Source organism: Danio aesculapii, chromosome 5 (assembly GCF_903798145.1).
Source record: "Danio aesculapii chromosome 5, fDanAes4.1, whole genome shotgun sequence".
NCBI lineage: Eukaryota > Metazoa > Chordata > Actinopteri > Cypriniformes > Danionidae > Danio > Danio aesculapii.
This window is the reverse complement of record NC_079439.1, coordinates 54,946,911-54,974,547: the sequence shown is the minus strand read 5'-3', so window position 1 is coordinate 54,974,547 and position 27,637 is coordinate 54,946,911. Positions and strand designations below refer to the sequence as shown.

The following is a 27,637-nucleotide window of genomic DNA, read 5'->3' as shown; positions in this document are numbered from 1 at the left end:
CTACTGCTTCATAAACACAACTTTGAAAGAAAGAAATAGTCAAAACTAACAATTCTGTCATGACAAACTATTAAGTAGTAACATCCTATTTCAATTAATGATGCTAATTAAAGAGATAGCTCACCCAAAATTGACAATTCTGTCATCGTTTACTCACCCTTTACTTGTTCCAAACCTGTGTGACTTGCTTTCTATTGAACACAAAAGAAGATATTTAAACTAATAAGCTGAAAACCTGTAACCATTGACTTCCATAGAATTAGTTTTTTTAATACTATGCAAGCCAATCCGCTTGTTAAGTCGTGTGGTATGGAATACTGTTTCTGGGTCCAAGCCACTACTTATTTGACCTGAGAAAATATTCGTTTATGGCCATTATTCGTTTATTCGTTTATCATATCTCACTCACAATAAAGTGAATTTTATATAAAACCATAGTGTACACATCAGTCTCTGGACTTGCTGCATCACAAATACCAAAATTTTAACAATTTACAAAAAAGTTATCACTTTCTGGCCATCGAATATTAAGCATAGATATATACATTGCGATCGTGATTTTTGAAAGTATTACAGCACTTTATAAACGTTTATTATTACCATTTGATGAGTCTCCCCATTCAGTTTGATAGAGCGCTTGGACACGGAAGCTGCTTCACGTGACGTCACACTTAACAAGCGGATTGTTACAGGTTTCCAGCTTTAATAAAGAAACAAAGATTTGGAACCACTTGAGGGAGAGTAAATAGTGAGTATATTTGAATTTTTTGGGATGAACTATCCTTTTAAGGCTTGTCTAGAAAGTCTGTCAGATCAAGGGTTCTGATTTTTCTTTACACAACGTCCTTAAGTAGTCTGTGATTACAGGACATTTCAGAACATTCACACGTCAGGGGTGAAACTCTACAAGCATTAGGATTCAGATCCAGCTCTGTTTCACGCTGCTACAGTATACTTGTATAAATGGACACCCTGGTTAATACTTATGTGTCTTGTGGAAGTAGGTGTGAGATGTCTACTTTAGGTGTGGAGGGAAAATGAGAGTTTGTCTCTTAATAGTTTCACACTATGCCACTGCTTACTGCTTAATGTGTAAGAATCAAAAGCCAAAAAGAGAGAGAGAGAGAGAGAGAGAGAACAGCGTAGGTGTAGCAGACACTGACTCATTCAGGAAATACACAATGAACACAGAGTTAACACTCTGTTGAGTTCACTGTATTATCATCTCAATATTCATAATGATTACTACACTCCAAGCACCATCAATGCAGAAATGCAAACTAACAGAACTACATGACAAAAGTCTTGCCGTGGATCCCAGTTGTAAGAGCAACGCATAATAACTTGATTTCTATTTGATCATTTGAAAAGGTGGCAAAAGGTAGATCTTTCAGATGAATCATCTGTTGAACTGCATTCTAATCATTACAAATACTAGAGAAGATATATTGGAACCAGCATGGACCTAAGATTCTCAAAGAAATCAGTCAAGTTTGGTAAAGGAAAAATCATGGTTTAGGGTTACATTCAGTATGGAGGAGTGAGAGAGATCTGCAGAATGAATGGCAACAATAACAGCCTGAGGTATCAAGACATTTGTTCTGTCCATTACATTACAAACCACAGGAGAGGGCAAATTCTTCAGCAGGATAGCACTCCTTCTCATACTTCAGACTCCACCTCAAAATTCCTGAAAGCAAAGAAGGTCAAGGTGCTCCAGGATTGGCCATATGAACCCAAAGAATCTTGATGAACTCTGGGAGTCCTACAAGAATGCTTTTTTTGTCATTGCAGATGACTTTATTAATATGTTATCATGGGAGTCATACACAATATTAATGCTTTTTCCACTGCACTATTACTTTATATTCTATACTGTACATTACTTCGGTTAAGTGAGAAGACTTTTGTCTAAGCAAAGTTAGACCTTATTGTCCTAAAGGCCTTTGCCTTTTATATAAGCCACTTCTGATACCAAATGATTAACTAGAAGTCAAGTCATTATTTGTTGTTCCTAAAACTTGTATAAGAAACAATACTTTTATCAGCTAGTGTATACACATAAATTATAGAGCATTTTTTCTGTCATGGAAAATAATCATCATTTTTAGCTTTTATATGCAATGTGTGAATGAGAGAGTGTATGGATGTTTCCCAGTACTGGGGGTTCAGGAGCTAATTGACTCTCAGTGCTGGGTTGCAGCCAGAAGGTCATCCACTGCATAAAACAACATGTAATTGGTGGTTCATTCGTGTTGGTGGTTCTTTGGCAAACTTTGAGAAAACAGAGACAAAGCCAAAGGATAGGGAGTGAGTGTTTGTCTCTACTTAGAATATGGTTGGATGTTTATCATCTGTATATCATCTGATGAAACTGTTTTTGTTTAAGTTCATTCATTCATTCAATTTCTTTTCGGCTTAGTCCCTTTATTAATCTGGGGTTGCCACCGCGGAAAGAACCGCCAACTTATCCAGCACATGTTTTTACGCAGCGGAAGCCCTTCCAGCTGCAACCCATCACTGGGAAACATCCACACTTAATTACACTCATACACTACGGACAATATAGCCTGCCCAATTCACCTATACCGCATGTCTTTGGACTGTGGGGGAAACCGGAGCACCCAGTGGAAACCCACGCGAATGCATGGAGAACATGCAAACTCCACAATACAAATACTATCATGTACCTCACACACACCAGTTCCCAATTCCCACTGATTGCTCACACACAGCTGGAAGCTCATGAGAGTATGATTACCAGAACTATGTATGCTACTATATGCATCTCTCTCACACATACACTTTCACATACGCTGAGTCTTGTTTTTCTGTAACACCATAAAGCGTTTCTTTGTCTAGTCTTTCCATGTTTTGATCCTTGCCTGGTTTTACCATTGATTTAGATTCTTTGTCACCTGTATCGACCTCTTCGCCTGTGACTGACTACGCTTCTGGACTACCCCTATGATACTGTTTGTACGCTTTGACCGTTGCCTGCTTGACCATTCTCTGTTGTGAATTGCATGTGGATCCTCAACTCTGTTGTCCAGCATGCCATTAAAAACAATGGTTTAAAAACATTTGCATTGTGTGATATGGTCAAACTGTGTTCCTTTAAAGGCATAGTTGAACTAAAAAAAAGAAAGGTCATCCAAGATGTATGTGACTTTACAGTAAGAAGCACATTAGAGAAGATTTTTAGCTATATCTGTGGTCCTTGGTCATTCATATAATAGCAGTTTATGGTTACTGTTTTTTATTGTTAAACTAAACACATTCAGTACTCATTTAAGTCAATAGCCATGGCTCCTGGCCATCCACTGAGGGCTTGAGAAGTAAAATGATCAGTCTATGTAGGAAAATTAACATTATTTACAGTATTGTTAGCATTAATTTACAGCCTGGGTAAACAGTTCTCAACATACACGCAATGACGGTGAGCATGATCTTCTGGTCACTTGATGACGTATGTATACAAGCATGCACCCAGATGCAAGTTCATTTATCACAATGAGTGTAATTTATAGCAGATAAATTACAAATCATCTTGGACAATCACAGGTAAGAATCATTCAAAAATGTGCATCCTCGTTCTCGCCAAGACGACTGTTTGCTTAGGCTATGGATTAAACTATGGATTATACAAATGTAAATAATGTTTAAGTTCTTGCACAGACTAATCGTTTCCCTTCGTAAGATCTCATTATATCAATCAGGAGCCACAGGGATTAATTTGGACTTGTCTGTATTGCTGCTTCTGAAACTCGAGTAGGCCTACAGTATATGACCATTAGAAAATGCATTCTATATGGTATGAACGAGAGTAGTTTGAGTGGAATTTGGTGCGTACTACATCCGCTATGTATCATAATCAGTACATGATCCACTTCCCTTTCATTCATGAGCTCTCTTGCGTGGCATCATGGGATAACGTAGAGTCCATTGGATGCACACTACAAAGTCTCACCGAAAGTAGTATGTTATCTGGGTACTTCTCATGTACTGTTTTTCAAATACTATGAATTCAGACATACTACTCGGCTCACATACTATACAGTAGGGAAGTGTGTTTATTTTTAGTCCCCAAATATGAGTGACCATCCAGTGCCATTAGTCTACAGGGTAGTGTGCCAACATATTTCGCAACAATGATGTGGGCATCCCAATTTCAAATGCTGATCCATGGACCATTCCCAGCACCATCCCTCTCTCTTTTTCTCTACACTGTTTGGTCACACTTTATTTTGATCGTCCGTTTGTTGAATTTAAGTCAATCTAATTGAAAATGAGTAATTCTCATTAGATAATAAGTAGGCTGTTAGGTTGGGGTTAGGGTTAGGGTGAGTATAAGTTGACATGTACTTGCTAAGTTTCTTATAGTCAGTTAAATATCTGTTAAAGAAGAAGTATCAGCAGATATTAAGCAGACAGTCTACTAATACTCAAATGGACCATCAAAATAAAGTGTTACCCAGTGTTTCTTTTGGTCAATAAATACTAAAAATAATAATAATAAAAAATACCAAAAATAATAAACCAAAATAACAAAGAGTGACCATTGACTTGTATTATATGAATCACCATGGACCAAGGAACCAGTTGAAAATCTGAAGAAACAAAAGTCACCATCTTTAATGGCCTGACAATGAGTAAATTAACTGTAAAAGTTTCATTTTTGGGTGAACAATCCAAAGTCGAATTATAAGCTTGGCATTAAAAGGTGTAAGGTGCAGTACCTGGAACACAGTAAAATCTTCTCCAACTTAAACTCAGTCAGATATTGGATCACTGGACCAAGACAGCAGATGATAGGGCTCTCCAGACCCATGCAAAGGGAGTAGGAACCTATTTAGAAAGAAAAATAAAAGCAATAATTTATTCACTACATTGCTCAATTGTACTGACCGGTATAAAATACAAATCTGCTTTGTGTTTTTAGCAGAAATGGTCTGGAGCAATTCCTTAGCCTTTTCCATAGCCTTTTGTCAAATAATACTTTGATGAATGAGGCAGGGTGAAGCCAGCTGAGCAGAAGTTAATAAGGGTCAGTAAAAACAATAATATTGTAAATGTTAGTTCTATTGATGCATTTTGCTGGATACAAGTATCCATTATTTTTAAAAATGCATTACATTTTACAGGCATTAAAGAAATCAATGGGCCATATCATACACCCGGCACAACAAGGCGTGTATAAAGCGATTTTGTTGCTATTTTCATACCAGCGCAACCCTAATTTTCACGTTTTGCACCACGTTGTTTAAATAGCACTTTGTGGACTCATGAGTGTTCCTGTCTAAAAAGGAGGCATGTTAAGGCGCATTGCTATTTTGAGGAACTGAAATAAACAGTGCCATTGACTAACTAAAAGCTGCTCTAAAGTCGAGCGCAGAGCACGTTAGTTGTGTGCCTATGTGGGTCCAAACGCTTACACATTGCTTAATACACACAGGATGTTCAGCAACATACAATATCTTTACATATGAAAAAAATTAAAGGACCAAAATGTTACAAAAATTATTGTTTTCTACATAAATATAAATACCACTGCCTCCATGCCTTCTTTACCTCAGGGGGCTTTTTTCAGTTTATTCAAGACAATTTGCATTTGTATAATGTTATTATTATTAGCAGTGTTATTATTATTATATGCATATTTATATTTGTTTTAATAAAAATAAGTTTAGATTTGTCCACCTGTTGGGTTTGGAGATGTCTGCATCACCATATGGGGAATAAGAATAGAAGAATAATTTTTTGGGGACATGGTTCGATACATGATTAGTACAACAGGAAAAAGCAACAACTTCCCCGTATTTTCTGTTTATTTTGAAAAGGCAGAAGCAGAAGTATCACAGTCAGTTACTAAACTTAAAAGCTTCCTGTGACGCAAAAGTATAAAAAAAAAAAAAAAAAATCTTATAACTTATAAATAATTCTGAGACTGTATACTGAGATTTCAGTGTTTAAGGTCAACCCCCTCCTAATACAACAGAAATATTAATTGTGCTTTAAATTTAACATTCTTTAAGATTCAAAACTGAAATCTCTTATAAGTTAGCACAAATTGTTTTATTTGATGCAAAGATGGTGTGTTTTTTTTTTTAATAAACCTTCCTGAATGCAGCATCTCTCATTTTTAGATGCAAAGACTCATTCTGTGTGAATGGCTCATAAGTTGTGCACTGCTGTGCTCTTTTTCTGTCTAACTATAGTGAATAGCACATCTGCAATGACTCATCGGAGTAGTAGGCGCAGTAGGTCCCTACTAGCCCATATCTATCAGCTGATAACCACCGATAACACCCATTCAATCCAGTGATAACATTCGAATCAGCTGCACAACTGGCGTCTTTAGAAGCATAGACAAATTCGGTGGGAATGAGCCCTTATGTTACTGTCGGTTAATTTAATGACTTATATTATAATGTTAAATTGGAGTTTGTTTGAATTAGAAATTTAAATGTTTTTTTTTTTTGCACAACTTTTTAGGGGATTATATTTTCTCATAATTTGTTTTTTTAACCATAGATTCACACTGTGATAAACTGTCATACCTTTAAACAGTACCATTACAACACTATTCTTACCAAGAAAATTGTTGATTGTCACATCAGTACATTTTAAAATAGACTTGGTATTTCAGTACAAGTGTTTTCCTAAGCCCCTATTTCCAGGGAAATGACAGATGGTGTTTGAATACAATGATTAGACTAAAGACTTGTTGCTTGTCATCATTTTTTAATCAAGCGGTACTTAAGACACAAAGCGCATCAACAACACACATCAGCACTTCAGGGATTGTGGTGGGAGTCTGTTGTGTGGTATTAATGGTTTCTGAACAAGAAAAATAGGATATTAAGTCCCAGTCTTGACAGGAAAAGCCACCAACCTTTTGTCCTAAACATGTCCAGCCTAAAGGACAACAGACATTGATCTACCACCCTTTCTGCCCACAGGGAATGATTTTTCAATTAAACACACTGACCTCACATCTGTTTGGGCAGACATCTCTATCCAAAAGACCAGCCGATGATTCACCATGACTGGAGGTCAGGCATCAAAAGACAGACAGGAGACAAAGATAAAGCCATTTACCCTTTTCATGGTTTCCTGCAGCTGAATGAGGGCCGCCTCTGTAGAAGTCTTTGATTATGCTCAGTGCAGTTGGGTATTCAAACATGGCGCTTTCTCGTTTCTCAATGCGAATTCTGTCGTCTGCTTGGACACTACAAGAACAGAGAAAATAAGAGAAGGTTGACATAAAACTACAAAAAACTGTCTCAGGTAAACAACTCCTGGATCAACAACATCATATTAAAAAAAATTAAAACAGGCGCTTTCACAGCAGTTAGTTATATGAACTAGCCAAGCAAGGGTCCCTCTATACCACAGGTGTCGAAGCTAGTTCCTGGAGGGCTGCAGCTCTGCTCAGTTTAGCTTTAACCCGAATAAAACACACCAGATCTAACTAATTGAATCCTTCAGGCTTGTTTGCAACTTACAAGTAAGTGTGTTGAAGCAGGATTGGAACTAAACTGTGCAGAGCTGCCGCCATCCAAGAACTGACTTTGACACCTGTGCTCTAGACCATTTTTTTTGTTTCATTCCCAACATCACTAGGAACTTAAAAATAACATAATCCAGCTGACAAGATCAACAGATGAAGGATCATCTCAGCACCATGATGTTTTTTATTGTGTGTCAAGTTCTGTGCTAAAGGAGATAGATAGAAGAACATAGAATTGTGACCCTGGACCACAAAACCAGTTTTTAGTGGAGCTTTTTTTTTTTTTTTTTTTTCCTCATTGATATAACTATTTGAACATATAAAATATGAATATCTAAATATTGACTATCTATCTATCATAAGTAATGGGCCTAAGGGACTGCCATGATATTGCAGTCCAAGCCATCATTTATCCACCCCCATGCTTCACTCTGAGCATGCAACCGTCTGGGTGGCATGCTTCTTCTGGGCTTCTCCACACCGTAACTCTCCTGGATGTGGGAAAACTATGAAGGTGTTTTTGTTGCAAAACTACCAAGCAGCTATAAAAGTGCCATTTGTAGATGTAAAGAATAGCTGCAAATGTGTATTGGTAAATTTGTACTTGCAGAGTAAATCTGCAAATGTTTAAGTATTTTTTTCTCTCTCCAACAAACCAAACACAACATTACAGCTTTTCAAATCCTTCAGTGCATGTTCATAAATCCGTTTGGAAGAATCACAATTAAAGAAACTCATCTGCTAATGTTCTTTGCTACTATTGTGGCAGTGAATATGGTGCAAAATACATTCACACACAGACAAAACTAGCGCATCTGTAGATTTGAATGTGTATCCACACAAAGAGTTGCGTGCATGTAAAATGATTTCTCTTAAATATTTCTTTCCTGGATATTTTTTTTCCTAAGCACAAACACAACTACATTACTGCAACAGTTCCAATCTGCTGCTATGGGTCTCAAGTCTTTCACTTGCAAGTCTACGTTTTGTCATCACTTTAGACAATACACTAGAGAATCATTCAAATACTAGCTCTGAAGTGACATTTGTGAACAAGCAACGGTTTCTGCTGTTCTTACGTCAGCTGCAGATGTGAATGAATGGCGGAAGAAAGTAGTTCCTCGTACAAAAGGATTTTTAGACTCTCCGTGTTTGATTTTCTATTTTATATTAGGGATGCACCCATCCCGATACTTGGATTGGATATCGGTTTGATATTGCATATTTTTGCTGGATCGGTTATTGGCCAGCTGGTACCGATCCAAATCCAATCTTGCGTGTACGCTATATTCTGTCTAATGTATAAGCCAACAAAAGCCATAAAGGCACCCTATTATAAGGCACTAAAAAGTTGTCATGTATGCTACTATATCCCAAATGTTCTGAAGCCATTCTACAGTTTAATGTAAAGTACAGAAGAAATATTCACGTGGTTAAATGTCGCGACATGCGCCGCTCCGTAAGATTATTCTTATAAAAAGTTTGTTCTCTCATCCTTCTGACTGAGTTTATTCTTCCAAGGGGAATCCTTTAAGTGCTGCGAACAGTTTGTAAAGCCTGGCTCAATGCGGTCAAAGTATTTGATTAAATTATTAAAAGTTAAACTGATGTCCCGGCGCATATGGATTGTCATAAACAGATAATTATTTAACCTAATATAGGCTAGTCTGAAACTGTGAATATTTCACTGTCATTTTATATACATTAACATTTTATTTAACAGACCTGTTTGTCAGTTCGTAGCGGACCTTGTTTTGAACTTCACCTCAAATATTCTTGTTTATTTTGTAGATAACTGACCAACAAAAATACATTAAATAACCAACAAATTTTACCAAACAAAACGTGTTATAATAAGACAATTTTTCAGAGAAAAAAATTATTTTTCAGACATGCTTTCAGTTTCTCCGTCTCACTCGTGGCCAGTTTAGGCGAGGGAATGTTTATTAAGTAAAACTCCTCAGATGGTTTAGTTTAGTCTGCTCCAAACCTGCAGGAAAATATCAGGCTTTGGACCTGTGCTGGACTACAACAGATCATATCAATGTCATAATTAATGCTCAAATAATGTAGCCCATAGTTTATAGCAAGCATCATGTTTAGTTAGATTGTGCCGTCTGTCATATACAGCAGGCCTATAGGTCTGTTATGTTTATGTTTATGTTTAGACGATATATTATGGGAGTTTATCACCAGAACTATAGAAACTGTTTTATGTTAATAAAAAAAAAAGGCACAGTATCGGGATCGGATCTGTATCGGTCGATACTTAGAATTTTGGTATCGAGATCGGATCAGTTTTAAAAAAATGGTATCAGTGCATCCCTATTTTATATACACGATTATGCCATCAAACTGTTACATAAACGCAATATCACATGAGCAGCAGTGCAATATGGCTGTAAATAGTCACTAATGGGGCACTAACCAGTGCCGATATACAGCCATATCGCACTGCTACTCGTGTGATATAGCTCATATACACAATTTATACTTAATATAATAAATATATTAGTAGAATAACCTGGCTCCATCCATTGTTTTAGAATCGCCATGTCATGAAAATCATTTTACACTGTGAAAATAAATAAAAATGCTTAAAAAAATAACTACACGCAGGTTCTTATACAGAATAAATTTTCATCATAATTTTTATCCCTTTTCCCTCTAAGGGGTAGTTCACCCAAAAATGAAAATTTCCTGTTAATTTACTCACCTCCAGGTCATCCAAGATCCAATAGAGGAGACTTTTTATTCCCCGAGAGTGCACTTGAACAGGAGGTCAGGTGATGCAATTTGTTGATAGATATTGGTGATTGCATCACCAGCCCTCACGCTTTCATCATCAAACGTTACCGGGCTACAGTTATACTGGATTAAAGCTAATAATATAGTAAATAACATTCAATTTCTAACACAGACTGATAGTTTCACTTCACAAGAGCTCAGTGTGTCAGTACAAACCACAGCCATTGATTTGGACTCGTTTGTATGTTTATTTTTAATTCACTGCCATTATATGAATCACCAAGGACCATGGATTCAGCTAAAAATCTTCTTTAATGTTCTTCTGAAGAAAAAAAACAACTGACCTACATCTTGGATGACCTGTAGGTGAGTAAACGAACAGGAGATTTTCATTTTTGGGTGAACTATCCCTAAGGTGAAATGTGAGCCTGACATGTTTGTGAAACTACTAAACGAGGATACTTAACGTTCTTGTAACATTAGAGAAATCATTTACAGACGCAATGAATTCCGCCTTTTGTCTCATCCAGAAACCTTCAATACGACTGGATTCTCTTAGTGGATATAAAGTGCATATTAGTCTCACACGTGTGCGCGCTTCACAAGCAGTCCATTCACTTCTGCTTCCTCGCCATTCAACAGCACCAAGATCTCAAGGACGTTGCGTTTCTTTGTATCTCTGCGCTGTTGCTAGGGAAACCAATGAACATACGTGGCTTGTGCACACGTGCCGCCAGCTTTATCTTTCTGAACAGTGTAATCGACTCACCAGAAAAAAAAAAAGAAGAAGTAATAATTCATTTAAAACAGTACTGTACCCATTGGAATCTGTACACACAAATCCCAACTGCTCAAACATATTCACAAAAGAAAGATGCAAAGACAGATCTTTGAAGGTAAAAAAACAGAGAATGAGATGTTAAAGATGGATGTGGATACACTAGCTTAAGGATACACTTTGCACCTGAGAAACGAGAAAATGTATGAGTTATTTTATTTTTTTATGTATTTCCAGGCTATTTATTTATTATTGAATAAATTTTTTTAATAATAATAAAGAAAAATAAATAAAATAATAATAAAATAATAATAATAATAATAATAATAATAATAATAATAATGATAATAATAATAATAAGTATTATTATTATTATTTAGTATTAGGGGTTCAAGAGCGAAGCCGTTTTTCCGCTACACCAAGCTTTGTCCAAAACCTACTTTCGCGAACTAGTCCTAGGTGTTTTGCTCGATCAGAACCAAAGTAGTTCAGAAATGTTCTCTTGACACTGAATATCAATAATTATTTTTAAAAAAGTTTAAAATTGATTCTCGTGCAAAACAATACACAAAAAAATGCCGCCTTTGGCCACATGGTGGCACTATATGGTTAAAAACAGGAAAATACCCATAACAAAGCAACTGTTTGTCCTATTAATGTAAAATTTGGTATGCAGTGTCTTTGTCCAAGGCCACATCACAAAACGGCCACCATTAGCCAATCAGAAATTGAACACCCATTAAACAAAGTTAACGATGACCGATCAGAGTGAAACTGAGTGGGCATGTTCAACTCATAGACCTAGAGGTCTGTAAGAACTTTGAAAAAAAATCGGCCACTAGGGGGCGATTTCACGTGTTTTTAATGTTTAATTGGTTGTGTATTACACAAATTTGTGCACAGGCACACAAAATGCTTATCATATGATAGGCCTGCTCATACCAAATACTTTGACACCACTTTAAAACCACTGCTGTCACTCAAACGGTTTATTTAAAGAATCATCAACATTTGAAAAACCTACTTGTGCAAACTAGTCCCTAGTTTTTAGCTTAATCGCAACAAAAATAGTGTTAAAATCTCTGGACTGAGTATATCAATAATTATCGAAAAAAAAGTTGATAGTTTGGATAGATGTAACAGGCTCACTTACAAAAGCAGTGTGTCTACATGAACCTACACGTCTGTAAACACATAAGGAAAACTCAAAACATCACAGAATTTGTTAAGCACATGTGACATGACTGTAAACAAGCATGCTAAATTTTGTGGAGACCGAGCAATAAGTGGCGCTATAATAGTAGAAAAGGTCTCAAAACACAGTGTTCGAATGTGCGTTGATGTTCAATACAGTCTCTTAAAGAGCCCCTATTATGGGTTTTTAAAAATGGGTTTAAAAAAAACAGCGACCATTAACCAATTAAAATTGAGTCACTCATTGTTTGATCATAGCGTTTGTAGACCTTCGTTTTTTTCATTCTTAATGTTTAAAGTCACTGAAATTTCAGTTAAAATCCATTTGAATAACAACTTGGTCTAAACTGTTATTGCATTTTAAAAACTGACTAAACTTCAAATTTAGTCCCAGCCTGCCACTTCATTAATTTACATTACATTATATTTTTGCATTATATTTTACCAGCAACCACATTCCATCATGGTTTTCTTTAGGGTATAGCTTGCAGCTCTATTTATTATTATTATTATTATTATTAATATTATTATTTATTTTATTATTAGCATTATTATTATTATTATTTTCTTACAGTTTCTCATTACAATACAAGTTACTTGGTGTTGTATTGGATCATAAAATTAGTTGGAAACCGCAAATAAATATCAAAATTGGTAAAAACTGTAGCAATAGGGTATAAAGCAAGATTTATCTTGGACAATAAATCAATCTATGTATTATTTACCACACTTATGTTGCCATATAGAAGTTTTATGTTGAAATATGAAGGAATGCATATAAATCTAAGTCACAATCCTTATGTACAATTTAAAAAAAGGTCATTTGATACAAGTTCATTTTTTAAATTGAAGATACTCAAGTTCAATGATTTGGTTAAGTTTATAACAGCGCAATTTATGTTTAAAGCTAGGAATAAATTACTTCCAAAAGACAAGGGCGATATAGTCTGAGAGAAGAACAAACTCTTAGGAGGTTAAAAACAAGGACAACATTAAAAAATATCAGTGTATATCTGTATGTGGTGTGAAAATAGTCTGGAACAGATTCTCGAACAATGTCAGGATATTAATCAATTTAAATAGTTTTATAAAAATATATTATTAAAGGAATATAATGATTAATAGAGGTGATTGAAAAAGGATACAATGAGAAGGGTATGATGAAATTTCAATTAATGGCTGTTTGCAATACTATGTATTTTTTGGATCCATGTTATAAAATGTAAATGTACAAATGGAATCAAACAAATAATATAAAGCTCACATGCCTCATGTAAAAAGAAGAGATAAGTAGAAGTAATAGACCAGGGTTTCTGCAGGTTTCTTCAAATAAAAATGACTTTTAAAAACCCTTTTAAGACCATTATGAATAAAATTTTAGAATTGTACAGGGCTTAACACTTAATATTTTTCTAATGGCACGGTTACTTCTGTAAATAGTTTTGTTTTATTTGTTTAATTATTTAGCAACTGTTACTGTTTTAGTTTGGGAAAGTCATGAGAAAGTGCCTCTGACGGTGAGGGAAAGAAGGACACCGATATAGTCTCTGAAATTTTTTTACAGAAATCTCATTTTGCATGCTATCTTCATCAAATTTTAAATAAAAACTCTGTATAATTTAAAACACTTGGCTTTCAAGGCATATTTTTCCTAGGACATTACATTAATGTTTTCCTGTGTTTATATGGAAAAACAAATATTGAACACAATACAATTTTTCTCATGACATCATAATGTACTTTTTATATTTTTGAGCATGAAACTTCCACTTTTACCACAGTAAAGCCCAAAGTGTCTTCTTTCCAATGTTACCTAATTTGTTTGTAGCTTACTGGAGCCAAGAACTGTTACTATTTAAAGTTAGGTAGGTATAAATCCCCAAAAGTGAGTGCTGGCCAACAAGTTTAATGGGAGATTATGTAAAGGGATGCATTGCTTTAGTTTTTTTCCCTGATTAGGAAATTTAATTTGAAATAATTGCTGTAAAAATGTCTAACAGCTGTTGTGAAGTGTATCTCTTTGCAATAAAAAACTTAAATATACATAAAAAACGTTTTGAGATGGATTATTGGTGATTGGGTGTCAGCCCAATTAGGTAGCTTTACTTGGACATAGGGAAATTAAGACCTGTTTAAAATGATTTTAGATCTACAACACAATATTTCAGTGATTTTAAGACTTTAAAGACTAAACTTTTCTTTTTGAAATTTAAGACATTTAGACTTTTTAGGACCCTGCGGACACCATGTAGACAAATGATGTGTGGGAAAGAGGTGGGAAAAATAATACGCTTGTGCCTTACCCCGCTCCATTTCGACCATGTTGAAACGTGTTTTGTTTAAAGAATTGTTTTGTGTATGATTTTTCTGTTTGAAATAGATCAAATGAAATGAAATTATTATTATTATTATTATTATTTTTATTATTATTACTTTTATCGTAATTATTACTTTTGTTATTATTAATTTTTTATTATAATACTTTATTAAAACAAATAATAATTTACTATTAAAATAATAATAATAATAATAATAATAATAATAATAATAATAATAATAATAATAATAATAATAAAGTAATAAATTAAACAAGAAAATATATTTAATTAAATACCATAATAAAATGAATTATTATATGTTGGAATATTTAATCAATTCCATGCATGTTCAATAAAAAAGTTCAGGAGAGGTTTTTCTTCAATATCAAAAATCTTAGTTATTTATTGGATACAAACGAATAATTCTATTAACAGAATTCTGGCATCCTCAATGCAATGCAAGAGTTATATTCAGGAGGTGCGCAACCCATTTCATTTCATTTCCTGACTTCAACATTTATAGGCAGCTGATATTAACAGGTGGAGTTTAGTGGAATTTGTCACTTGTCAAACATTCTCCGTTCCTCCATTGGCCGACCCATACATACGTCCTCTTTTTCTACTTATTCTTTGCACAACATTAAAAGCATAAGTTTTAACACATTTCTGCTGACAGGAAGCTCAGCTTCAGAGCTCAAGTTAATTTTAGACAATCAGGCCTTCAGGCCCACAATCAAGCCCTGCATTTCTATCAGCTTCATCTACTTTTGCAAAAATGATGCATTAGTATGCAAAGCATATCACACTCAGCTAATAAGTTTAGCTAATATACCACCTTTAAGTAATACAAATACAATTTTTTAATGAAAAGAAAAAGAGACAAAAATATGCTTAAAATATATTCCTTGAAATACATAATATTAATTAATATACATAAATTGTATATTATTGTTATTAATCATCATAGTTAACAGAAACTAAATTGTCATTTAAAGCATTTTTATGTGATAAAATGTGATAAATCTCACATTTGTCCTTGTGTGTATACCATAGAAAAGTTAAGAGGATTACAAAATTGACATGGTCACGAAAGATTGGATTACAACTTTGCATTATGTCATTTGCATACAAACACAGAGGGTCAGTACTATAAACAGTGTTTGTTTGTTTGTTTTTTTAAACTTCTGCTCCACATACTCCTACTGCATGTGCTTCTTTGTAACACTATATGTTTGCATTTACAAAAGGGACGCGACAAAATTATTTCCTTCCCAATCAATTAGAGGAACAGTTCTGCCACAACTTCATTACCCTCACTTGCTATCAAAACCAAATACAGCTACCGGTAGGACAATTTTCAAGTTAATTAAAAAATAAATAAACAACAGACAAACTTCCTGCGATGAAACGTGATTGTGTTGTACATGAAGAAATTGAAGTTGATTGAAACAGAAGAGAGGAGCATTCAGAATCCATTTCAGGCAGGCAGTCCTCACTGAGGTAAATTGATGGCAGTGACACCTTCAACACACCACCTGCAATCCTCCTGACGATCTCATTAACCCACAGCACAGAAACCACTCGGCAACTGTTGCTATGGGCCCTCCCGTACTATAAAACCCCAGAGAACTAAAGCACACAACACATGGTTAGCACTGTTAATATTTTACCTCAACAATAGTCTGTAGTGAGAATCTCAAATTCCAATGATCAAACACAGTTTAAATTAAACAAATGAATCAGGTTTTTTTTTTTATTACAAACGCTCATGACATGCTAAAGGCTTATGCCATTTACTTATTACCCTACTGCATTTGTGTTTACATTATATATCATGTTTGTGGGCTAAATTTAATCAGGGTTCAACTTCACTTGCAAAAAAATGAATTTCCATGACCCATAATAAATGAATATTCTTTATATTACCAATTTATACAACATACACTCACTGGCCACTTAATTAGGTAACCCTTTCTAACTGCTCGTTATTGCAAATTTCTAATCAGCCAATCACATGGCAGCAACAATGCATTTAGGCATGTAGACATGGTTAAGACGATCTGCTGCAATTCAAACTGAGCATCAGAATGGGGAAGAAAGGTGATTCAAGTGGCTGAGGACACAAATGCCTTGTTGATGCCAGAGGTCAGAGGACAATGGCCAGATTGGTTCCAGCTGACAGAGGGCCCTATCATATACCCGGCGCAATGTGGCGCAAGGCAATTGTTGTTTGCTAGTTTCAGCTTGGCGCAAGAGTCGTTTTGACGTTTTGCGCCACGCTGTTTAAATAGCAAATGCATTTGCGCTCATATTTGCGCCCATAGGTATTCTGGTCTTAAAAAGGAGGCGTGTTGAGGCGCATTCCTGGCACGTTGCTATTTTGAGAAACTATAATAGTCTGTTCTATAGACCAGAAAAAAGCCGGTCTACTGTCCAGCATAGTTGTGTGCCTCGCTTACACACTGCTTAATACACACAAGATGTAGAGCAATACGCAAATATCTTTACATATGAAAAAGAATTAAAATATTAAGGATATATATAGGATATAAAAAGGATATATCATTCATTCATTCATTTTCTTTTTGGCTTAGTCCCTTTACTATTCTGGGGTCACCACTTTGGAATGAACCACCAACTTATCCAGCATTTGTTTTATGCAGTGGATGCCCTTCCAGCCGCAACCCATCACTGGGTACACACATACACTGCGGACAATTTAGCCTACCCAATTCACCTGGAAACCGGAGCACATGGAGCAAACCCACGCGAACGCAGGGAAAACATGCAAACTCCACACAAAAACGCCAACTGATCCAGCCGAGGCTCGAACCAGCAACCTTCTTGCTGTGAGGCGACAGCACTACCTACTGCGCCACTGCAATCGCCTAATAAGGATATATATATGAAGGATTAAAATATTACAATATAAAAATATAAATATAAAAACCATACTTTCATGCCTTCATCTCGGGAGGCTTTTTCAGTTCATTCATGACAATTTGCTTATGTATAATATTATTATTATTAGCAGTATTATTCATTATATGCACATTTATGTTTGTTTTATTAAAAACAAGCTTAGATTTGCCCAGCTGTGAGGTTTTAGACCAAGTGGGGCATAGCATGCGTATTAGGATATGACTCTAAATAATAACACACTAATTATTGTTCATTTATTTGTTTGCTGGAAATTAGAACTGAATTTAGTGAAATTGTGAAAGTGAAAGTGAATTGCTAGTGAAATGCTCAGTTTTTCCACTTACACTTACTATACGTCATGTAAATGGCAAATGCTTACGGCGCGACTCGACTGACTCTTAAAGGGAATGGGAAATGAGACTCTGGTTTATTCTCAAAACACACCTATAACTCATTAAGAAAATAAGCTCAACCCTTTTAGACCATGTGCCACGGCGCAAAGTGGATTTTTCCATCCTTATATTAGCAAAAGTGGATTCTGACATGCGTTAATGCGTTTGCGCCCAGCGCTTTGCGCATGGATCGTCAAAATAGAGCCCAGAAAGGCAACAGTTACTCTAATAACTTCTCATTACAGCTGAGGAATGCAGAAGAACATCTCTGAATGCACAACATGTCCAACCTGAAGGCGGATTACTTTTTTAATATCTGTGAAATCCAAAAACAAACTTGTAATGTGTTAAATATGTGATTTGCATCTGCTGCTGTGTATCAAATTTCTATATAGGAGATTTGTCATGATTTTTAATTATCAAAAAAAATTCTATACACATCTCAAAAAACAACCAATAAAAACATCAGTGATTCACTTTCTCCATGATTAAGACTACTAGAATGTAATTAGTTTAGTTTGTTCATATGTTCTATTTAATGTAAACATTACTAATGCTTTTGCATAACATCTGTCATGTCAAGCAAGTAACATATTGCATTCTGTAAATGTTGGAAACGATCACAACTAACAGGTCTAAAACACTTAAATGCATTCTGTACATGTAACACTTATAACTACAGCTATTAGTATGTGCAATAACTATAGTTAACCATAGTTATTAGTAAAGAGACGCTGTATACATGCAATTTACACACACACAGTCCCTCTATTCAAGTAAAATGTGTGTGCGTTTGTAACGGTGCCTCTGTATTTTGGTTTATCTCCTTTGTTGCTGTTAAAAGAATTGAAGCAATCCTGATTGGTTAGATTAAGTAACCGCAATTAGTTGATTATTTTAAAATCGCAGCAGGTCTATCCAAGTAATGGAAATTGAAAAAAATTATGATGAATTGGCATTTACCCTCCTTTATCAACAATTCTGAAATAGGAAAATCCTAAGGTTGTTAAATTGGTTGCAGTTTTCAAGATGTTTTATTTCCATAAAAATATATTAAAACAAACAAAATATCACTGAATGAATAAAGGCTTACCCAGAGCGATTATGCAAACCTGCATAGCTGTCCACTTATTTGAACAAGTCTGGAGTTTAAGCTATCTAACAAGAGTGCCCTTTAAAGCTTGTATGCAGATGTAAATGCCTACACCGTGATTTGACAGTTGTTCAGGTGGATAGGTCAGACACTTTAGCCTATCAACACTTTGATATATAATCCTGCTTCCTGCTATTTTCCCCCCAGTAATCAGATGTTATGTTAATAGAAAAAACTATAAGAGAAGAACAGAGAGACTATAAGAGAAGAACAGCAAGGAACCACAATGCTAGATGAGTCTGGTTATAAAAAGAGGAAACCCATATATATATATATATATATATATATATATATATATATATATATATATATATATATATATATATATATATATATATATATATATATATATATATATTTTTTTTTTTTTTTTTTTTTTTTTTTTTTTTTTTTAAATGATAAACTATATATATTTTTTAAACTATTTACCATTTTACCAAGTGTTTATAACTACTACTGTAAGAAAATATCAACTTTCAGTATTGGCTTTGCTTGAAATGACCCGATTTAATCTTGTTTATATGAAATAAGCCTGCTTCCAAGCAGGTTTGAGCTACCAGACCTGCTGCTATCACAACTCTCAGATGAGTTTTTTGAAGAACGAAACGATCCTGGATTGTCACATCATCGATGACTAAAAAAAGGGCCCCTGATCCAGTGTGTCATCGTGACGCAAAAAGGACATCTTGATAATTTTGGTGACCACTGTAAATACATTTTATTAGCAAAGCCAATAGAAAGAGGAGGTTAACCTCCGTTTCAAAAACAGAATAATTTGGGCCAGAGATTAATGCAAAAAGATTTTACCAGTTAAAACTGAATGTAATCAGTCAGGACCAAAAAAATTGATATATAGTCAAAAGATTAAATCTGTATATTGAGTGCACAAGTTACTATAGTGTGTTTTGCTCCACTAACCATCACTCAAAAAATGTTTGCTGTTTGTTCAAACTACTCAATTAAAATGAGCTGAAAAACACAATTCTTGATTTTTTGGGAGAACAACTTAACTGTTTTATGTTCAATCCACTTAAATTTTTGTGTGGAACGCAGCATTTTTTCCAGTGATGGTTTAAGCATGATTTTTGTAGAAAACCTGTGCATAAATGTTAAGAACTATGCTTAAAATTATGCATTTTGGGGGGTTAATTTACCCAAGTGCAAATAGAGTTGAAGTCAGAATTATTAAAAAAATAATAATAATAATTTTCTTTTTTAAATATTTCTCAAATCATGTTTAACAGAGCAAGGAAATTTTCACAGTATGTCTGACAATATTTTTTCTTCTGGAGAAAGTCTTATTTGTTTTATTTCGGCTAGAATAAATGCAGTTTTTAATTTTTTAGTTTTAAGGTCAATATTATTAGCCCCTTTAAGCTATATTTTTTCGATAGTCTACAGAACAAATCATCGATATGCAATAACTTGCCTAATTACCCTAACCTGCCTAGTTAACCTAATTAACCTAGTTAAGACTTTGAATGCCACTTTAAGCTGTATAGATGTGTCTTGAAAAATATCTAGTCAAATATCATTTACTGTCATCATGGCAAAGAGAAAATAAATCAGTTATTAGAAATGAGTTATTAAAACTATTATGTTTAGAAATGTGTTGAAAAAAAAATCTTCTCTCCGTTAAACAGAAATTGGGGGGGGGGGGGGGGGAAGGCGGGCTAATAATTCTGACTTCAACTGTATGTAAATGTGAACACGGCAAATGTAAAAGTATTTAATAAACAAATCCTTTGTCTGACAATGCAGAAAACAGATAGTTGAGCACTAAACAATCAGTGTTGCCGTGATGTAATAATTGAATGCTCAAACAATCAAACAGATATTTTAGCAAAACAAAAATATGAATCCATCATATTTACTCAATTTTGTGGTGCAAATGGTTCGATTGTGACCGTCTCTGCATATTAAGCTGGGATATGAGAAAGCAGTACTGCTATGCAGAAAGACAGAAAAACTAAACAGAGAAATGAACAAACTGTCAGTGCATGTTAAAGACGGCTGAGAAAGATACATGGGTGAGTGCTGGAACAAAATTACAGAGAGAAGGCATGATGGGAAAGTGTCACTCCTTCCTGGAGTATGTGCCCAACACTAATTTAATTGAATACCTCCCTCAGCACTCTTATAACCTTTAAATGTTGCCCTTAGAAACAGTGATCAGTCACACGGACAAGCCAATAAAATAAAATATAAAACGACTACATCTATCTCATTTAAAAAACAAAGCAAGACATGTCTGTCAACGGAGCAGTAAATCGTGCATCACTGCAGTGGACTTCCTCTTTTCCCTAGGCTTGCCCATGTGATTATTATGAGCACCAGCTGGGACTCCCGGTGAGAGCAGAACTCCAGCCAGCACCTTCAGATCTACTCGTTCACTCATTTACATGACTGTTCATTACTGAAGATGACGTCACTTTCAGAAATGTAGAACTACTTTGAGCTTAAAGGGATAGTTCACTCAAAAATGAAAGTTTACTCACTATTTACTCACCCTCAAGCGGAGCCAACAAATTATGAGTTTCTTTTCTGTTAATCACAAAAGAAGATTTTTTAAAGAAAGCAGAAAACCTGTAACCATTTATTTCCATAGTAGGGAAATCAAATACTATGGAAGTCAATGGTTACAGATTTACAGCTTTCTTCAGAATATATACTTTTGTGTTCAACAGAAGGAGGAAATTCAAGAATGTTTGGAACACGTGAGGGTGAGGAAGCGATTTTTCAGTCTTTCAGGTTATCTATCCTTTTAAGGATAGAGTTGCTGTAGGAAAAAAATTTCATTCAGAAATTTCAAAATTTTCAAAATTTCAAAACTTCATTCAGTAACTCAATTACTTTATGGATTACTTACACCAAAAAGTAATGCATTACTGTTAAAAGTAATTTTTGATTTACTTTTATAAAGAAAAGTTTTAATGCTCCCATTAATGCCCTTATAACGTCACTTCGGTGCTACATGGAGAATACACTGTTGATCAGCTTCACAGTTTTAATTCATTTGCATTTTCACAACTTAAATAAATTTGTGATTAAAAATGACTTTTTGTTTAAGACAGACCAAAGCAGCTGAATAATATATTCAGAAACAAAAAAAGCAATAACTAAAATTGCTTCAGCATCATAAAAGTTTGTATTTAACCCTTAAACATGTTCTTTCACAGCTCGAGTATGAAAACTAGCAACTATATACAACAAACACAAAACCTTTATGAAATAAATAAATGAAAGTAATCTGAATTATCATTCAGAATCAATTTGGTGAAACTCAGCACCAGTAAACTGCTATTATAGAAAAAATGAAATCGATGAGCATTTTTTAAACTAATCACAAATCAAATGTGGTGCGTCAACAACTCACGGAAAGTAGGCTGTTTATATTCAAAGTGCAAAATCTGCTGTTGTATAAGAGCTATAAAAATATTTAAAACAATAAAAAATAATAATAATAATAATAAATAAAAATAAATAAATAAATTTTAAAAAATAAAAATGCGGTGATTTTTTTTTTTTGAGCAATACAACACCTTACATTTAAATAATGTGTTCTGAAATATAACAGAAATGCGTCACTGTATCTACTAAACTAATCAATTTTGTTATACAGATAACAAATGTGTGCTTATTTATTTAAAACAACAATAGTAATTAATAAAAATAACGTTAACAGTCTCTCGCGCGCAAATTCGGTCTCACTCATGCGCGCACATTTGGTGTACCTCGGAGCATTCGGTCTTAACTTTCGCTTGACCTTTGTCTAGTCTGGCACCTCATACACGACGCGTTTTCTTGGTTGGCATTAACCAATCCCAATTTCGTTGCCGCTGTAAACAGAAAGATGCGGGCTAGAATGCAGCCAAAATTAATTAACTTACCAAGTAACAGACAAATGCATCGTATTGTAATGGTAACGTTAATATATTTAAAAAGTTAATATATTTAAAAAGTAATGTGTTACAGTATTAGTTACTGTCGAAAGTAATGCCGTTACAGTAACGCATTACTAGTCTAACACTGTCTATGGATTCCTAATTGGCTAATAACATTTTTATATGCTGCACTAGATGCAATTACTGATTACTGATTTCCCACTGATAAGCGAGTAATCCACTTAGACTGAAGAACTGCAGGTCACCAAACTGAGGCTGGTTTCTCCCAAGTTCTTTCCATTTCTATCAATTGGTGATGTTTATGAATTGATGGTGGATTCTTGGTATTCAGACATACTTACACACTGTGTCCTACGCATATTATATAGTGGGAAAGGGAAAAATTTCAGATGCAGCATTAGACTGCAGACTTTCGGTAGTACAGAGTGTCGTACTCTTGGTACTGTAGGCAACATTTCTGCAGATTTAAAGCTTCAATCCTACTCATGCTATTCTACAGTAATCCTGAACATCCTAATTAGCTCTTGAAAGATTACAAATTTCTTTGAATATTACAAATTTCTTGCACTGAGGGATCACGTTTGACTACCTATGTGTAAGAGACAGTATCATTTATCCAAAGTAATGTAAATTATAAGTTCTAGGCACATCAGGTCTGACTGCCTATGTGTGAAATACAGTATCATGTCTCCAAAGTAATGCATATAGTCAGTTACATGCACAGCTGTGTCTTTTGTCTAACTTTTTGTATAATAGCTGGGTAATACTTTCAGACAAGGCCCGGAAAACAAGTAATAGCAGTTTCTGTTTCTGCTAGGGCTGGACAATATGGCAACAATGCAATCTCGATAATTATTTTACATATTGAACGATAACGATATATATTTCAATAGAAGTTGTTAATGCTTCGAAAGAGTACCCCAACCATGACTGAAGCCATAAAAATTAGAGGGTCCATTAAATAGCATAACATATTTTCGGCTGATATATTTTGGGTGGTTGAAAATTCGATACATCTCTATTATCAACACACTTTTAGATTCTCATTGTTGCACATTTCTGCTGTGTGACTGGGTTTTAGATCAAAATAGAAAGTCCAGAGCTTATCATTATTATTGACATATACTTTATCGCGATTTGATATAATACCATTTATCGGCCCAGCCCTAGTTATTACTCGAAAGCACTGCCCACTAAGTTGTGTATTTAGTGTCAGCAGCAGTAGTTGAGAGATTTTTTGATGAACGCCACAGTGACAGCAAGTTCTTATTGAAGGATTCTGATTTGAAGATACCCAAAAATCCTCCTGGTTTTGTCGTTTCTTTAAATTCAAAACACTCTGGATTGTTTAATTAGGGTTTATTAGACTGAAAAGAGTGTAGTGAATGGGGGGAATCTATTCTAAAGAATAACTGCAGTAATGTTCCTGGTCTAGGTTGATCATATTTAGAGGCCCTCTATTTCCATAAAGTAAAATCACAGAAAATGATCAAGAACTGATTTGCCTGTAAAGTTGGGTGAGCTAGAAGAGATCTGGGGGAACTTTAGATGACCTGAGAAAAAGAAAAAAAGAAAAACTGTATTTGTGCAAGATGAAAAAAACAAGGTTCTGTTGCATTTTCCAAGCATTTAGTAAATATGTGATTCTCTTGAGATTGCAGGTATTATTGCTTGTTTTAAGCCAACTTACCGCATGAAATAGTGGATTAAGGCATGTCTGAAGAAAGAAGACATGTTCATCTGTCGGCCAATATGACAGCAAAAGTGTTTCTTATTACTTTGAAGATCTGCTGTTACTTGCTAAAATAGTGATTTATCTTCAGGCCAAGTTTAACTCCCGACAGTTGAGAAATCCAAGGACAATAAAGAAACACATCTGTTCCATGTGATTCAAGACTTACTCAAGGAGAAACATGCTTGGGTCAGCCAACGGAAAAGCTGTTCAGCGGTTAGTTAGAACAGATTAGTTCTGCTGAGGTTGGGGTTATTTTGTTGGATTCTTCTTAAGCATGTATGGTGGGGGTCTTTTACTCTGGTTTTGGAGACATAACATTCTGCAGATATCAAAACCCTACCAATTAGTCAGGGTGTTCGTAGTGATTTCAAGGGATAATTCACTCAAAAAATTTGAATTCATTCACTATTTACTCACCCTCAAGTGGTTACAAACACATATGAATTTTTACTTCTATTGAACACAAAAGAACAGAAGCTGAAAAACTGCAACCATTGACTTCCAAAGCAGGAAAAACAAATACTATGGAAGTCAATGGTTGCAGTTTTTCAACATTTTTCTAAATATCTTTTTTTGTGTTCAACAGAAGAAACAAACTCATAAATATATTTTTTTCCTCGTTCAAACTACTTATTTAAAATGAGCTGAAACAACACAATTCTTGAGATTTCATTGGGACAACTTAATTTTTCATGTTCAATCCACATAAATTTGTTAAGTGTTAAGTTAACTTAATTTGTGTTTGGACAACATGAATGAATTGTGTGGAACCCTTTTTTTACAGTGTAGAGAAACCATTTGGATGAACTATACCTTTAAGTTCTCTTCAGAAAATGGTTTGGAAATCCTTGCTCTAAGGCAGGGATGTCAAACTCAATTCCTAGAGGGCCACAGCCCTGCACAGTTTAGTTCCAACCCTAATTAAACACACCTGATCAAACAAATTGAGTCCTTCAGGCTTGTTTGAAACCTACAGGTAAGTGTGTTGGAGCAGGGTTGCGGCCCTCCAGGAAATGAGTTTGACATACCTGCTCTAAGGACTTATATATTTATAATATACATATATATTTGTAATATACATGTCAACTGAAAGGGTCACGAAACACCAAAATAAATTTTTTGAGATGGTAACAGTGATATACGTGTCTCACCTTGCTGCAAACACTATTAGGAGACATACATTTTACCAAAAAGTGAAAATTGGTCGTTTTTCAGTTGTTTTGAGAAAATTCATTCTTCCAGTTTGAAAAGAAATTTTAAAGCAACGTTACGGCGATGAGATCATTGTGTAAATTCCAGCGTGGAGATTGGCTGTCTGAACCAGCTGGTACAATGTGACGTCATTGAGTTTTCAGCACATCTGTTCATTAATTCATGAGAAAGACTTGGTTAGAACCAATCAGCGCACTCTATTGTGAAAAACTTCATTAATATCTGTCTACGCTCTGCCTCAAGTCCTACGCTGTTTCAGCCTCGCTGCAAACTCAGCACTATGGGAGGTAGGGCATTCTCTTTCCATGCTCCCAAATTGTGGAATGCTCTTCCCACTGACATTAGGAATGCCGGTTCATTGGACACTTTTAAAAAGCTACTTAAAACTCATCTTTTTAGGACTGTTTTTAATTTGTGATATCTCTTTTATTCTTACTGTGTTTTTTATTGTATTTTTTATTGTTTACTGTGCTTTGTTGATTTTACTTTCTTGTAAGCGCTTTGGGTTTTAGAAAAGCGCGTTATAAATAAAATATATTATTATTATTATTATATGCATGATATATCTTTAAAGACTCTTTTTTTTACCCGTTACAGTTTTCAGAGAGATGCCAAGCTGTGTTGCCAACCGTAATTCAAGCAAGTAGTAGTAGAAGAATCGTTTGGAGACACGCGAAAAAGTCGTCACGTTCACAAACCTTGCACACTCTGCATTTCTCCGACATTCTGTATTTAGCTTTTCTCTTGGACGGTGGCTATGAACTGTAAAAACGCCTCTCAAAGCGTTTTTTCGCATGCGAAAATGGGAAGAAATCGAACTAAGTTCAAATTTTTTTTTTTATGACAGACGAAAGTTTCAGTGGCAGTGTGTCAATAAGATTCACACAACGTGAGGTTGATTTTATTTTTTAACGTTCAAAAATTACAGAAAAAAATTTCGGATTTAGTGTGCAATAAAATGATTTAGTAATTACGTTTACAGTAATATCACTATAATATTATGGACTGAAAATCCTCCATCTTCACACAGCTAAAAAGAGGAAGGGGGGGTGGAGGTCATGGCCCTTTAAAGGGATAGTTCACAAAAAAATTATAATTTACTCACTGTTTACTCACCCTTGAGGGGTTCCAAACCTTTCAGTTTCTTTTCTCTGTTGAACACAAAAGATAGTTTGAAGAAAACTGAAAGCCTGTAACCACTGACTTCAATAATAGTAAAAACAAATACCATGAAAGTCTATGGTTAAAGGCTTTCAACATTCTTCAAAATATCTTCTTTTGTGCTCAACAGAAGAAAAAAAAACTCATAAAGGTTTGAAACAAGGGTGAGTAAATTATGACAGAATTCAAAAATATCCCTTTAATCAATTTCTAATAAACATATAATCCAATCCACACCTAGATATGGTACTACAATGACAAATAAAAGCTTCCACAAGTTCTCCCCTGGCACTTTTTCCACAGCAAAACTACAAAAACGTGATTCTCTATCTGTGAAAAGCTGTATCTAGCACTTTAAAACAAACACAGCTGAGTGATGAAGTACTAGCACCATCTAAGCCCTAATGAATACCATCCATTCTACTTTGCAATGTTGAGCAACCTTGTCTACATACGGCCACAGGCACAGAAACAAAGTCGGACTGGATCTTTAAAGGAGGTTCAAGTCAAACTAAGAGGAAAAATCTGCCAGCCTTGCAGCACAATACCATGGAATGCTTTTCAATTTGAGACATCCTGCTGTGGCAATGAGAAACAGAAGCAGAT

General features: G+C 34.8%; 1 protein-coding gene across 1 annotated transcript in view; it reads right to left on the bottom strand.

The window, feature by feature from the left end:
- LOC130229603 (DNA mismatch repair protein Msh3-like) overlaps positions 1 to 27,637 on the bottom strand; it is a 160,911-nt gene that overhangs the window by 109,970 nt on the left and 23,304 nt on the right. Inside the window, 2 exon segments of the mRNA XM_056458491.1 lie at positions 4,740 to 4,848; positions 7,102 to 7,232. Coding sequence (XP_056314466.1) covers positions 4,740 to 4,848; positions 7,102 to 7,232 — 240 coding nt within the window.